This window comes from Sus scrofa, chromosome 11 (assembly GCF_000003025.6).
Source record: "Sus scrofa isolate TJ Tabasco breed Duroc chromosome 11, Sscrofa11.1, whole genome shotgun sequence".
In the NCBI taxonomy this organism is placed as follows: Eukaryota; Metazoa; Chordata; class Mammalia; order Artiodactyla; family Suidae; genus Sus; species Sus scrofa.
In genome coordinates this window covers 21,244,465-21,257,278 of record NC_010453.5, presented here as the reverse complement: position 1 = coordinate 21,257,278, position 12,814 = coordinate 21,244,465, and the positions used below count along the sequence as shown (strand labels likewise).

The following is a 12,814-nucleotide window of genomic DNA, read 5'->3' as shown; positions in this document are numbered from 1 at the left end:
GGCAAACGATGGCAGGCAAAAGATTGCAGGCCCCTTCCTGCCAGATAAGGGTTTCCACTGATAGGGAATGTCAGCTTAAGGACTTGCCAGGGTCCAGCCAAAGCTTCCTCCGAACTGCCCTGCAGTCTGGAGTGGTCCAGGCGCAACCCTCCATTCTGCACAGGCGTTGGAGCGGCTTGATGGTGCAACCCCCTGGTCGGGCTCTTACACCTTTAATCTGCCTTTCTTTTTTTTTTAGGCTGCATCCATGGCATGTGGAAGTTCCCAGGCCAGGAATCAAACCTGGCTACAGTGGCAGCAATGCTGGATTCTTAACTCGCTGCGCTACAAGGGAACCTCCGTTAACCTGGTTTTGATGTCTGCTTCTCAGAGAACCCTCAATCAACAACCAGGGAGCCATGAATTTTTTTATCATGACATTTTATAACTCTTATCAGTTTTCTACATTCTGGAGAATTGGGTCTCAGGCATGGCCATTTTAATACATTTTCTTTTTTGTTTCTTCTGCTTCTACCTTGGTTAAGAATTATGTTTTTGTTTGTTTGTTTTTGAGCTGCGCCTGTGGCATACAGAAGTTCCCAGGCTAGGGGTCGAATTGTAGCTGTAGCAGCAAGCCTACACCACAGCCACACCAACGCAGGATCCAAGCCGCGTCTGCAGCCTAAACCAAGCTCATGGTAACGCCAGATCCTTAACCCACTGAGCAAGGCCAGGGATCAAACCTGTGTCCTCATGGATCCTACTGCTGAGCCCTGACAGGAACCCACAAGAAATATTGCTTTTTAAGCAAAGTCCTACTGGACTTCTTTTATTGTAGCATCTTTGTAAATTCACACTTTCAATCCCAAGGTACTATTACACAACTGACTGAAAAGCCAATAGCACAAATGAAGTTTGGTTTGGGGAACCATAAAATTATGGAAAGGAGAAGGTTTCGAGAAGAGGGTTTCGTACCAGTCATTTTTAAGTCACACAACACAAAGGAGAGACCATGGCACTCCACCTTTGTATAAAATAAAACCAATAGGAAGAGAAACGAGGGAGAAATTACCTCATACGTTGTAGTAAGATTCTGCAGAATTTGAACTTGCCTAGAGGTTCTAGGAAGAGCAGATAAAACCTGGCCACTGGGGAAAAAAATAAAACAGGATTTTGATGTTAAGTAAAAAGTGAAAATAAGGTAAATCATACTGGGAAGCGCTTCTAGGTAATTATGAAAGGCAGCAAAACATTGAAAGAAAAAAGGGTCTTATCACAGACGAAGTAAAGTGTTAAAAAGAAAATCTTGCCATTTTTGACACACGGGTAGATTTTGAGGATATAATGCTAAGTGAAATAAGTCAGATGGAGACAAACAAATATCACAGGGTTTCACTCATATCATATGTGGAATATAAAATAAAACAAAAGAGACAAACCAAACCAAAACAACCAGACAATCTAGGTATAAGGAGCAGAGTAGTGGTTACGGGGGGCGGGGGGGGGGGGCTAAGTGGGTAGGGGGTCAACTGTATGGTGACAGATGGAAAATAAATTTTTGGTGGTGAGCACATTGTCTATACAGAAGTAGAAATAAACTGTTGTACCCATGAAACTTCATGTCATCTGTCAATGTAACCTCAAAAAATGAAAAAGAGAGTAACTCTGTCATTCTCTCCACTCCTAAGCAATTACAAAATCAAAAGCCCTCCTAAATGGAGGTGGTTTGCAGAATGCTTACTTTTCCGACGTGTATATGTTTTAATTTTAAAAATTAAATATTTAATGCATAAGGGTGTTCTTAATCATTACATTTAGACAACGTTATAAAAATGGTATATCATACGTATTCGATATAGTGTTTTTTCAGTCAATGTTGTATTTTTACAATTATCATCTGTGTTAAAGTATCTAATCATAGTTTCTATGTGCAAGGATTTGTCTACAAGCAGAACTGCTATTTCACACAGTACATGCAATTTTCATTTTACAGGACAGTGTCAAATTATTCCTCAAATTTTTTATATCAATTTATATTTTCACCGGTGGTGGAAAAGTTTTCCTATAACTCCTCAAGACTTGATGCTATCTGAATTTTTTTTTTTTTTTTTTTTTTTTTGGCTGCACCTAAGGCACATGGAAGGTCCTAGGCCAAGGATTGAACCCGTGCCACAGCAGCAACCCAAGCTTCTGTAGTGACAATGCCAAATCCTTAATTCACTGTGCCATAAGAGAATTCCAGTGCTGCCTTTTTAACTTTCTCAATCTAATGGTTGTAAAATGGAATATTCTTGTGATTTTAATTTAAATTTTCAGGCTTATGAATGAAGTAGAATTATTTCCATTTGGTTACTGGCCATTCGCATTTTCTTCTCTGTGATACACTTGTGTTGCCTACTTTTTATTATATTTATTCTAGCAAATTTGCTTTTCTTTTGTAAATGGTGACTTTTTAACATTTCATCTCTTAGTTATTAATTGCTGAGTTAATAGAAATAAAATGGGCTTTTGCATTTATTTTCCATCCAGATACCTTGGCAATTTTGATCATTTTCATGTAGATACTTTGTGGTTTTTTTTGTTTTTTTTTTTTGTAAACCATCATTACAATTGCACATAGTAAGTTTTATTTTTTTCACTTAAATAATTACAGAGGCTTTCTTTCTTTTACTTATTTTTTTTTCTTTTTTGGTCTTTTCTAGGGCCACGCCCATGGCATGTGGAGGCTCCCGGGCTAGGGGTCTAATGGAGCTGTAGCCTCTGGCCTACACCAGAGCCACGGCAACCCCAGATCCAAGCCACATCTGTGACCTACATACACCACAGCTCACAGCAACTCCGGATCCTTAACCCACTGAGTGAGGCCAGTGATTGAACCCACAACCTCCTGGTTCCTAGCTGGATTCGTTAACCACTGTGCCACAACGAGAACACCTTTCTTTCTTTCCTTCCTTCTTTTTTTCTTTTTCTTTTCTTTCCTTTTCTTTTTTCTTTCTTCATTTATTGTATTGGTTAGGACCTTCAGTACAGCATTGAATAAAAGAAGAAATAAAATACATGATTCATAATTTTTAAGGAAAACGTTCTAACATCTCACTTAGAATGCTTGTAGGGTTTTGTGGGTGCCTTTTATCAGGTTAAAGAAATTTCCTTCTACTGACTGATATGAATTTTTAATCACAGATGGATGTGGATTTTTTCATATGTTTTTAGGAGATGAGCCTAAGGCTTTTCTGGTTTAATCTCTTAATGTGGAAAATTACATTAATAGAGGTTTTTTGTTGTTTTAGCTGACACTTGGTTTAATTTGTTTTCTCACCTTTGTTTTGTTGTATTTCTTTCTGCCTTGCAAAGCTTGCCAGGTTGAAAAATGCTTAGTGATTCTTGCAAAGCCCAAGGTAATAGATTAATATGAACCAACATGGACCTACTTTATTTTCACATACCACTTAATCAGAGAGGAAAGAATCTCACAGTAAATGTTCATACTTGCAGCTCTTCATCCATTTTTGCAAGTGATAGAGATTTGGATAAAGGTGGAACAGAAGCAGCAGGGTGAGGGACTATAGGAAAAGAAGCTGAAAAAGAAAGTATTGTGTACACATAGAACCGATTCACTTTGCTGTACACAGGAAACTAACATAACGTTGTTAAGTCAACGATACTCTAACAAATTTTTTTAAAAAGAAGAGAAATACAGGAGTTCCCGTTGTGGCGCAGTGGTTAACGAATCCGACTAGGAACCATGAGGTTGCCGGTTCGGTCCCTGAGATTGCTCCGTGGGTTAACGATCCGGCGTTGCCGTGAGCTATGGTGTAGGTTGCAGACGCGGCTCGGATCCTGCGTTGCTGTGGCTCTGGCGTAGGCCGGTGACTACAGCTCCGATTCGACCGCTAGCCTGGGAACCTCCATATGCCGCGGAAGCAGCCCAAAGAAATAGCAAAAAGACAAAAAAAATAAAATAAAAATAAAAATAAAGGCGTGTACCAAGAGCTCTAGAAACTCAAAAGGTTACAATAACTTCTGCTGTCATCATTAACAAAAGCACCATGGGAGCGAGAACTGGGTCGGTAAGCAGCATGTAGGCAGAAGAGCAGAAGACAAAGAGGCAGTGTTGGGGAAATGGCAAGTTGTTTATTTTTGGCAAGTGTAGGATGTAGATGGTTCAGGGCAGGAAAAGAATGGTAGCAAACAGAAATGAACTTGAACCTTGTGTAAGTTCTTGCAGAGAGAAGTTTTCTGATGCATGCTGGGAAATTTGGTCTTTATATAGCAGGGAGTGAACTGCTAGGAAAGTGACATAATTTGACTCGTGACTTTTTTTTTTTTTTTTTTTTTTTTTGTCTTTTTAGGGCTGAAGGTTAGGGGTCAAATCAGAGCTGTAGCTGCAGGCCTATGCCACAGCCACAGCAATGCCAGATCAGAGTTGTGTCTGCAACCTACACCACAGCTCACACCAATGCAGGATCCTTAAACCACTGAGCGAGGCCAGGGATCAAACCTGCATCCTCATGGATATTAGTCCGATTAGTTTCTGCTTAGCCATGATGGGCACTCCTGACTTGTGATTTTTAAGAATGATTTTGACAGCAGGGTAGAGGATAGTTTATTTTGGAAAGTACGATTAAAATATTCTTCATTCTGGAAATAAACCTGGGGAGACTTGATTATCAAAAGAGAGAAAGAGGCATTCACAGAAACAACAGATTTAGAAATTTTATGTCAGTTCCCTAGTATAGTTGAAGCATAAATTATTCAGCTAGTGCTTAAGGATATATATTCAAGGATAAGTATTACAGGATTATTCATAGCAGCAATAACTGGAAACCATATGAATACTTATCAATATAGAATTGAATGTTAATGGTGTCTCCACATTCTAGAATGTTCTGTAGCCATTACAAAGAATGAGTTATATTTAAAATAGTTAACTTGGGGGAGATTTACATGATGCATTACGAGTGAAAAGAATCAAGTGGAGAAATCTATGAAATATCCCACTTTTGTAGAAAAATAAGTTAGATAAAGGAAAATTATAAGTGTTAAAAGCAAGAGAAAAATATGAATAAATAAACAGCCCATTGTTAACAATGATTTGGATGGTGGAGAATAAATGGCAATTGAAGGACTGGGTTGGTGAGGGCAGGAAACAAGTAAGTTTGTTTTCAAAAGAAAATCTCTATGCCTCTGCTACAAGATATGATATTCGGCTAATGTGATATTACACCCAGATATTTATAAATCCATAGAGAAATGCATGAAAAGAATAACCACCAAAATGTTAATAAAATTTTCTCAGGATGATGAAATTTCAGTGTTTCCCTGATTTTGTGCTGTTCCACATTATTTACTTTTTATAACCAAAAAGAACCTATTTTATTTAATCGGAAAAAAACTATTTTGGAAAGCTATTGTGTGAAAAGCAACTACCAATCTTTTCACAACACTGGTGACCCTTTCATTGTTTTCAAATGTCCTCTGAGCCCATCAGTGGGGCGTAGTTACTGGTGGGTTTTCTAGCCCTTTGTCGTATTTTTATTCTAGCACATTCCACCCTAGGAATTTTCTGTTAGTGTAGTCTTTTTAGGGCCACACCCACAGCATACAGAAGTTCCCAGGCTAGAGGTTGAATCGGAACTGTTGCTGCTGGCCTACACCACAGCCATCGCAATGCCAGATCCGTAACCCACTGAGCATGGCCAGGGATCGAACCCACATCCTCCTGGCTACTAGTCGGGCTGATTACCACTGAGTCAAGACAGAAAACCCCTTGCCCTAGGAATTTTTTGATCCCCACCCCACCACCTTTTACCATCGGCCACAGTCGTTTTGACATTTCTAGTTCATTTAATGCAGGCCATTATTTTCTCCAAGCTTCCAAGCACCATCCTAGAAGCAGTCAGCACCACCCTGCAAGGATCTAACCAGAAGGTCAAATCCTATATCACAGGCAAGAGTATTTCTTTAGGGATAAAGTCCTATTTGTTTGTTTTTGTGTTCTTTGGTTTGTTTGGGGTTCTTTGGCTGTGCCCACAGCATGTGGAAGTTCCCAGGTTAGGGACTGACCCCAGCCACAACCAGAGCCACAACAGTGGCAACACTGGATCCTGAACCCGCTGAGCCACAAAGGAACTCCACGTCCTTTTTCTTCGTGAGCATACTCAGCCCTTCCACAGCTGGATCATATCATGACTTAACCCTAGATGCTGCTTTGGAGGCCAGGAGGGCAGGTGGGAGTCGATTCTGAGGGCTGATGGTTGGAGATGACATGACAGAACAGAGCTCCCAACAGCAATGGGGGTGATGGGAGAGCTTTGCAACCAAAGCCAGGTGGGTGTACTTAACCAGGAGTAGCAGGCTGGACACAATGATAGTAAGAGCCACAAGGTCAGAGTGGTAGCCAGAGGGACATGGCCTTTGGAAAACCCTAGTGAGTTAAGAGAACACCGAGTTCTTAGGGGCAAGAGAGTCAGCTGCCAATAAAGGTATTGCTCAATCTTTACAATCAAAACAAGTCCGGGCGAGATGAGAATGGCTGAGTACAGCCTCCCCAGGCAAAACCCTCGACCACTGCCCAAGGCCCAGACCTGTGCAGTTCTTAGTCTAGAATCCTTTGCCTGAAGGAGGAGTCAGGTCCCCACAAAGAAAGACCCTGCAGGAGTATAGACAGGGTACATGATCACAACTCCCTCAGTCCTTTGCCAAAGGAACCTCTGACCATTTGCTCAGGTAACTCTGCCCACTGGGGAAAGATGAACCCTCAGCCTGGCTGAGGTCTGGGGGATGCAGGGTGACACTGAAACCGGAAGATCCAGAGTCTTAGTCTAAGTTCAGCTCATACTGGGTGCCCCAGGCCTGTGGGTCTCCCCATGATTTTCTCCTACTCCCCAAATGTATAACTGAAGTGGACCAACTCAGTCGTTGGCAGAACACCCAAAATGGTTCCTCGCCTGTAAAGTAAGAGCTATCTGGCAAAAAAACACGAAAAGTGAAACTGTCCACCCCCCAGCCAATTTAAAAAATGTACCAAAAAAAAAAATGCATTCTGGGGGGAAATGGCAGATTTAGGGCCACTCATAAAGATATCATCCTTAAATATGCAGGAATGGTGGCTCTTATCAAGTTCACCTTTAATTGACAAGTCTGTCTCCCACAAAAGCTAGATGGATCCTATTGGATGGCAGTGGACAAACTTGACCATGGAGGAGTCCCCATTGTAGCTGCTGTGCTCAGTGTAGCATTGGCTGGGCAGAGCCTCTGGTGTGTGGGATTCAGCTATTGGACTGGCCATCCCTATCAGAAAAAAGCATCAGAAACAGTTTGCACTGCCTCAGGACAGATACTAAATATATTTATAGTCTTGCTTCAACTTGACTTTCCCGGAGCTCCCGCTGTGGCACAACAGGACGGGCAGCATCTTGGGAGCCCTGGGATGTGGTTGCCATGCCCAGCCCAGCGCAGCTGGTTAAGGAGCCAGCTTAGCTCATGGATGCAGCTCAGATCTGATCCCTGGCCCAGGATCTCCGTATGCCGTGGGACAGACAAAAAAAAAAAAAAAAAATAATAATAATAACTTTCCCACGGTCTGTCATAATATGGTCCAAAGGGAACTAGCCTGTCTGGCTGTTGCAGTCACTATAGGACATCACGTGACTCTTGGATCAGAGGAGCAAGAAATGGCTAGAACACTGGAGGTCTTGGTAAGACACATGAATATGATGGAGGATAATCTGAGAAAAAGAATGTGTACACACACACACACATATATATGTATGGTTGGGTCACTTTGTTGTGCAGCAGAAATTTTGATAGAACATTATAAGTCAACTATAATAAAAAAAAAGTTTTAAAAGAAACACGTGCTCCCAAAGTGGGAAATAAATACTACAAAGAGCCAGGGACCCGCCCCATTGAGAAAAGGTTAAGTGTCTAGTAGTCTGAGATGGGCTGGAAAATCCCCTGCAAAATATTACTTAGCCATAAAAAAAAAAAAAAAAAAAAAAAAAGAATGGGAATTCCTGTCGTGGCGCAGTGGTTAGCAAATCCGACTAGGAACCATGAGATTGCGGGTTCGATCCCTAGCCTGGCTCAGTGGGTTGAGGATCCGGCGTTGCCGTGAGCTGTGCCGTAGGTCACAGACGCGGCTCGGATCCCATGTTGCTGTGGCTCTGGCATAGGCTGGTGGCTACAGCTCCGATTTGACCCCTAGCCTGGGAACCTCCATATGCTGCAGGAGCGGATCTAGAAAAGGCAAAAAGGGGAAAAAAAAAAAAATGAAATTTTGCCCTCTGCAACACCATGGATGGACCTGGAGGGTATTATGCTAAGTGAAACAAGTCAGACAGGAAAGACAAATACTGTAAGTTATTGCTTATATGTGGAATCTAAAAAACAAACAACAACAAAAACGACAAATGAATATAACAAAATAGAAACAGGCTCAATTTAGAGAACAAACTAGTGGTTCCCATCAGGGAATCGGAGGCAAGATACGGGTAGAAGACTGAGGTACAAACTACTACATATAAAATAAATAAGCTCAAAGATATATTGTACAGCCCAGGGAATGTAGCCAATATTTTTAAATAACTTTAAGTGGAGTATAATCTATAACTACATTGAATCATGAGTTCCCGTCGTGGCTCAGAGGCAAAAAACCTGACGAGTATTCATGAGGACCCAGCTTCTTTTCCTGGCCTCGCTCAGTGGGTTAAGGATCTGGCATTGCCGTGAGCTGTGGTGTAGTTTGCAGACATGGCTCAGATCCTGTGTTGCTATGGCTCTGGTGTAGGCCAGTGGCTGCAGCTCCAATTGGACCCCTAGCCTGGGAACTTCCACATGCTGCACGTATGGTCCTAAAAAACAGGAAAAAAAAAAAAATGAACCACTATGTTGTCCACCTTAAACTAATAATATTGTACATCAATTAATTAAAAAAAAAGATAAATAATTGCATCTTTTACCTCCCGTGACAAAGGGAACACAATACCTGTTATGTCCTGGGGGTCCTGGCTATGCCTCACTTGGAAATAATGCTTCAGCCAATATAGTGGGTGACTTGAAAGATACCATCCTTGTGAGAGGCCCAGAGCAGAAACTGTTCAGCTGGTGGTACAAAAAGCCCTGCCACTCGGACCACATGACTTGGCGGACTGTATGGGTTTGGGAGCATTTTGTGCTGGGAAAAGATGTTTTCTGGAGGCTTTAAAATGTCTCAACACAGGAGTTCCTGTCATGGCTCAGTGGAAACAAATCTGACTGGTATCCATGAGGATCCAGGTTTGATCCCTGGCCTCACTCAGTGGGTTAAGAAGCTGACTGCAGGAGCTCCCATCGTGGCTCAGTGGTTAATGAACCCAACTAGTATCCATGAGGATGCAGGTTCAATCCCTGGCCTCGCTCAGTGGGTTAAGTATCCGTCATTGCCATGAGTTGTGGTGTAGGTTGCAGACATGGCTTAGATCTGGTGTGGCTATGGCTGTGGCGGTGGGGTAGGCTGGCAGCTGCAGCTCCAATTTAACACATAGCCTGGGAACCTCCATATGCAGTGTGTGCGGCCGTAAAAAGACAAAAAAAAAAAAAAGTCTCAACAAAATAATCACAATTTAGACACCTAGAACAGGGCCATACCATCTGCAGTGAAGAATTATGCACCTTTCAAAAAACAGTTCCCAGCATGCCACTGGGCCCTGGGAGAGATGGAATGCTTGACCATGGGACGAGGACTCGAGTGGCAGTCTCAGTCTCCCCCTTCATAATCTGGGTCTGTCACACTCACTGCAGTAGGCAGAATAATTTTTTTTTGTCTTTTTGCCTTTTTCTAGGGCCACTCCCGTGGCATATGGAGGTTCCCAGGCTAGGGGTCCAATCGGAGCTGCAGCCGCTGGCCTATGCCACAGCCACAGCCACGCAGGATCCAAACCGCATCTGTGACCTACACCACAGCTCACGGCAATGCTGGATCCTTAACCCATGGAGCGAGGGCAGGGATCGAACCCACAATCTCATGGTTCCTAGTCGGATTCGTTAACCATTGCACTATGATGGGAACTCCTGACAAAGATCCTTAAAGACAGAGAAGGATGGTAGAGAGTGAGGCAGAGGAAGATTTCACTGAAGAAGGGGTCAGAGTGATTCAGTGTGAAAAGGACTCGCTTTGCCTCTGCTGGCTTTGAAGATGAAGGGACAGTAGACCACAGATTGAGGGTGGCCTCCAGAAGCTAGAAAAAAGCAAGGAGAAGGGGACTCTCCCCTCCAAGAAAGGACGCAGCCCTGGGTAACACCTTGATTTTAGTCCAGTGAGACCCATTTTTAATTTCTGAACTAAGACGTGTAAGACAAGAAATTTGTGAGGTTTTTAAACCATAATTTTGCAGTAATTTGTGGCAGCAGCAATAGGAAATGAATACATTCTTCAGGTCCTGAGGTTGGGCGGGCCCACTGGCAAGTCATGTGGTCCATCTGAGACCACACATGATCAGGGCCAGGGGACACATGTGAGGCGCATGAGCAGGTGGCCCTTGTGTCATCCACTGCTGTTGGACCAGTGCTCCTCTTTCGACTCATACCAACGCTTGTCACCTATAGAGGACCGGCGAGTGGAGGCTTATGGTTGCCTCTCAGCTCCCCGCTGAAAGATGTGCAGTTGAGGGAAGGCGCAGAGTCTGTGCTGAAAATCTGCCCCTAAGGTAGCGCTAAGGCCATGTTTCCCCCTGGCTTCGCCCAACAGATAACTGATCACAGTGAAGATACTTGGGCAGGCTCATTTCTGGAAGATGAAGACACTTCTGATGGATGACACTGGTCAAGGACTATCTCTCAGCTTTGTGAAAACTTTCCTAGAAGGTGCACAACAATCTCAGACCTTCCACTTTCCTTCCTTCCCTTTCTCCTCCACTGGGGCTTCATGTGGATCACGGTTCATGGCACCCCAGTCTCCTCTTGTCCCCTCCCCATTTCCTGGAGAAGGAAATACTGGCAGACTGGGGACAAAGAGCTCCGTGGAAAAGGCGTGTAGATGGAACTATGGGAGTAGGAAGAAGGCGTGAGGATCTTTGTCTCATATGGCAACGCCTAGCAGGGAGCAGCCACAACAGAATAGGCACCAGACAACTGTGTAAATAAAATGTCAGCCAGCCTCTGTCAACCACCACCCCTGTGCTGGCACAAAGGGCACATGAACAGAATAGCCATGATGACCGGAATGAAGCTGCAGTAGAAATTGCAGTCCAGCAGCATGGACTTCTACTCAGCAAGACTGATCGAGATTCAGCTGCTGCCAAATGTCCAGCTTGAGGCAAAAGAGGGAAAAAGGGAGCCCATCAACCAGCAGCATGTCTTGAGATCACACAAAACTTGGTGACAAACTGACTACATCAGTCCCCTTCTACCCTGGGTCTGGGTTTGCCTCTCTTGCCAACAAGGTCTCCGCCAGCATCGACGTACCAGGACTATACACAGTGTTTGATCTACTGACAACAAATCCCCCCAACACTGTATCAGATCAAGGGATCTACTACACAATAAGGAAGGAGCAGAAATGGATACATAACAGTGAGATCCACTGGGCTTATCACATTTCACACCACTGAAAAGCTGCTAGCCTAAAACAGTAACTAGTATGACTTGTTGAAGCATCAGCTGAGGCGCTGGTTTGGAAAGGAGCAACATCCTCCAGTATCTACTTCTTTTTGTTTGTTTGTTTTGTTTTGCTTTTTAGGGCCACACCCACGGCATATGGAGGTTCCCAGTTTAGGGATTGAATCAGAGCTACAGCTGCTGGCCACAGCCACAGCCACGCCAGATCCAAGCTGTGTCTGCGACCTACACCACAGCTCACGGCAACGCCAGATCCTTAACCCACTGAGCGAGGCCAGGGATTGAACCTGCAACCTCATGCTTCCTAGTCAGGTTCCTTTCCACTGTGCCACGATGGGAACTCTGTTTCTTGTTTGTCTGTTTGTTTTTACTTTAAATCAAAAGTCATTCTATGATGCTACGTCCTCACTGGATAGAAGACATGGTTTCAGGAAACAAGCTGGAGCCATCAGCTCCATTTACCACCATTCCAAGAGCTCCACCTGGGGAGTATGTACTTTTAGTCTACAAATATGGGCTCTGTAAGTTTAAAAGTTCTGGTTTCCAGAGGAGAAAAACTTCCACAAGACATAGGAGGAGTCCCACTAAACTGAAAGCCATTGCTGCTACCCAGTCAATTTCATTTCCTTGTGCTAACAGATCATGTGGGAGGCGAGGTATTATCATGCTGGACAGAGTAGTTGATCTCGGTCATCAGAGGACACTGGGGGCTGATCTCACACTGTCAAGGTGCAGGGAAGAATGCATTTGACATGCAGATGATACGCTTAGGCTTTCTGTGAGACTCTCTTGTCCAACACTGATGCGTGTAGATGAGTGTAGTAGCCATGACCCAAGAGGCCACTGTAACTGTGGGCTTGGACCCTTGAGGTTGAAGGTCTGGGTCATCCCAGCAAGTAAGCCACCTGGACCAGGACAGGTGCTAGAGAGGGGAAACCGGAACAGATGACAGAGAAGGGGGATGCTGAGTACTGGGTACCATCTCAAGACTAGCCATAGCTGTGGAGGGCTAGAGTTAACCCCCAAAAGTTCCTTCTGTATGAATCCTTCAGGCGAAGAGACCAATGGGAACCCCAAAGGGGTACAAGGGCTGGTCTCCAGGAGATGCCATGTTTTGAGCCTGGATCTTCATCCAGGAGTGAACATTCATTTCCCCAGCTTCTGTGAGCGCTGGCAGCTCTCAGTCATGCCCTTTACCAGGACTTTCGCTTGACTGCAGAGGGCCGTCATCCTCTTC

At 43.9% G+C, this 12,814-nt stretch overlaps 1 protein-coding gene across 1 annotated transcript in view; it reads right to left on the bottom strand.

Moving 5' to 3' along the window:
* The window catches only part of CPB2 (carboxypeptidase B2), a 63,804-nt gene that overhangs the window by 40,972 nt on the left and 10,018 nt on the right, over positions 1 to 12,814 (bottom strand). Inside the window, exon 2 of the mRNA XM_001929146.4 lies at positions 1,052 to 1,127. Coding sequence (XP_001929181.1) covers positions 1,052 to 1,127 — 76 coding nt within the window. The remainder of the gene's footprint in view (positions 1 to 1,051; positions 1,128 to 12,814) is intronic.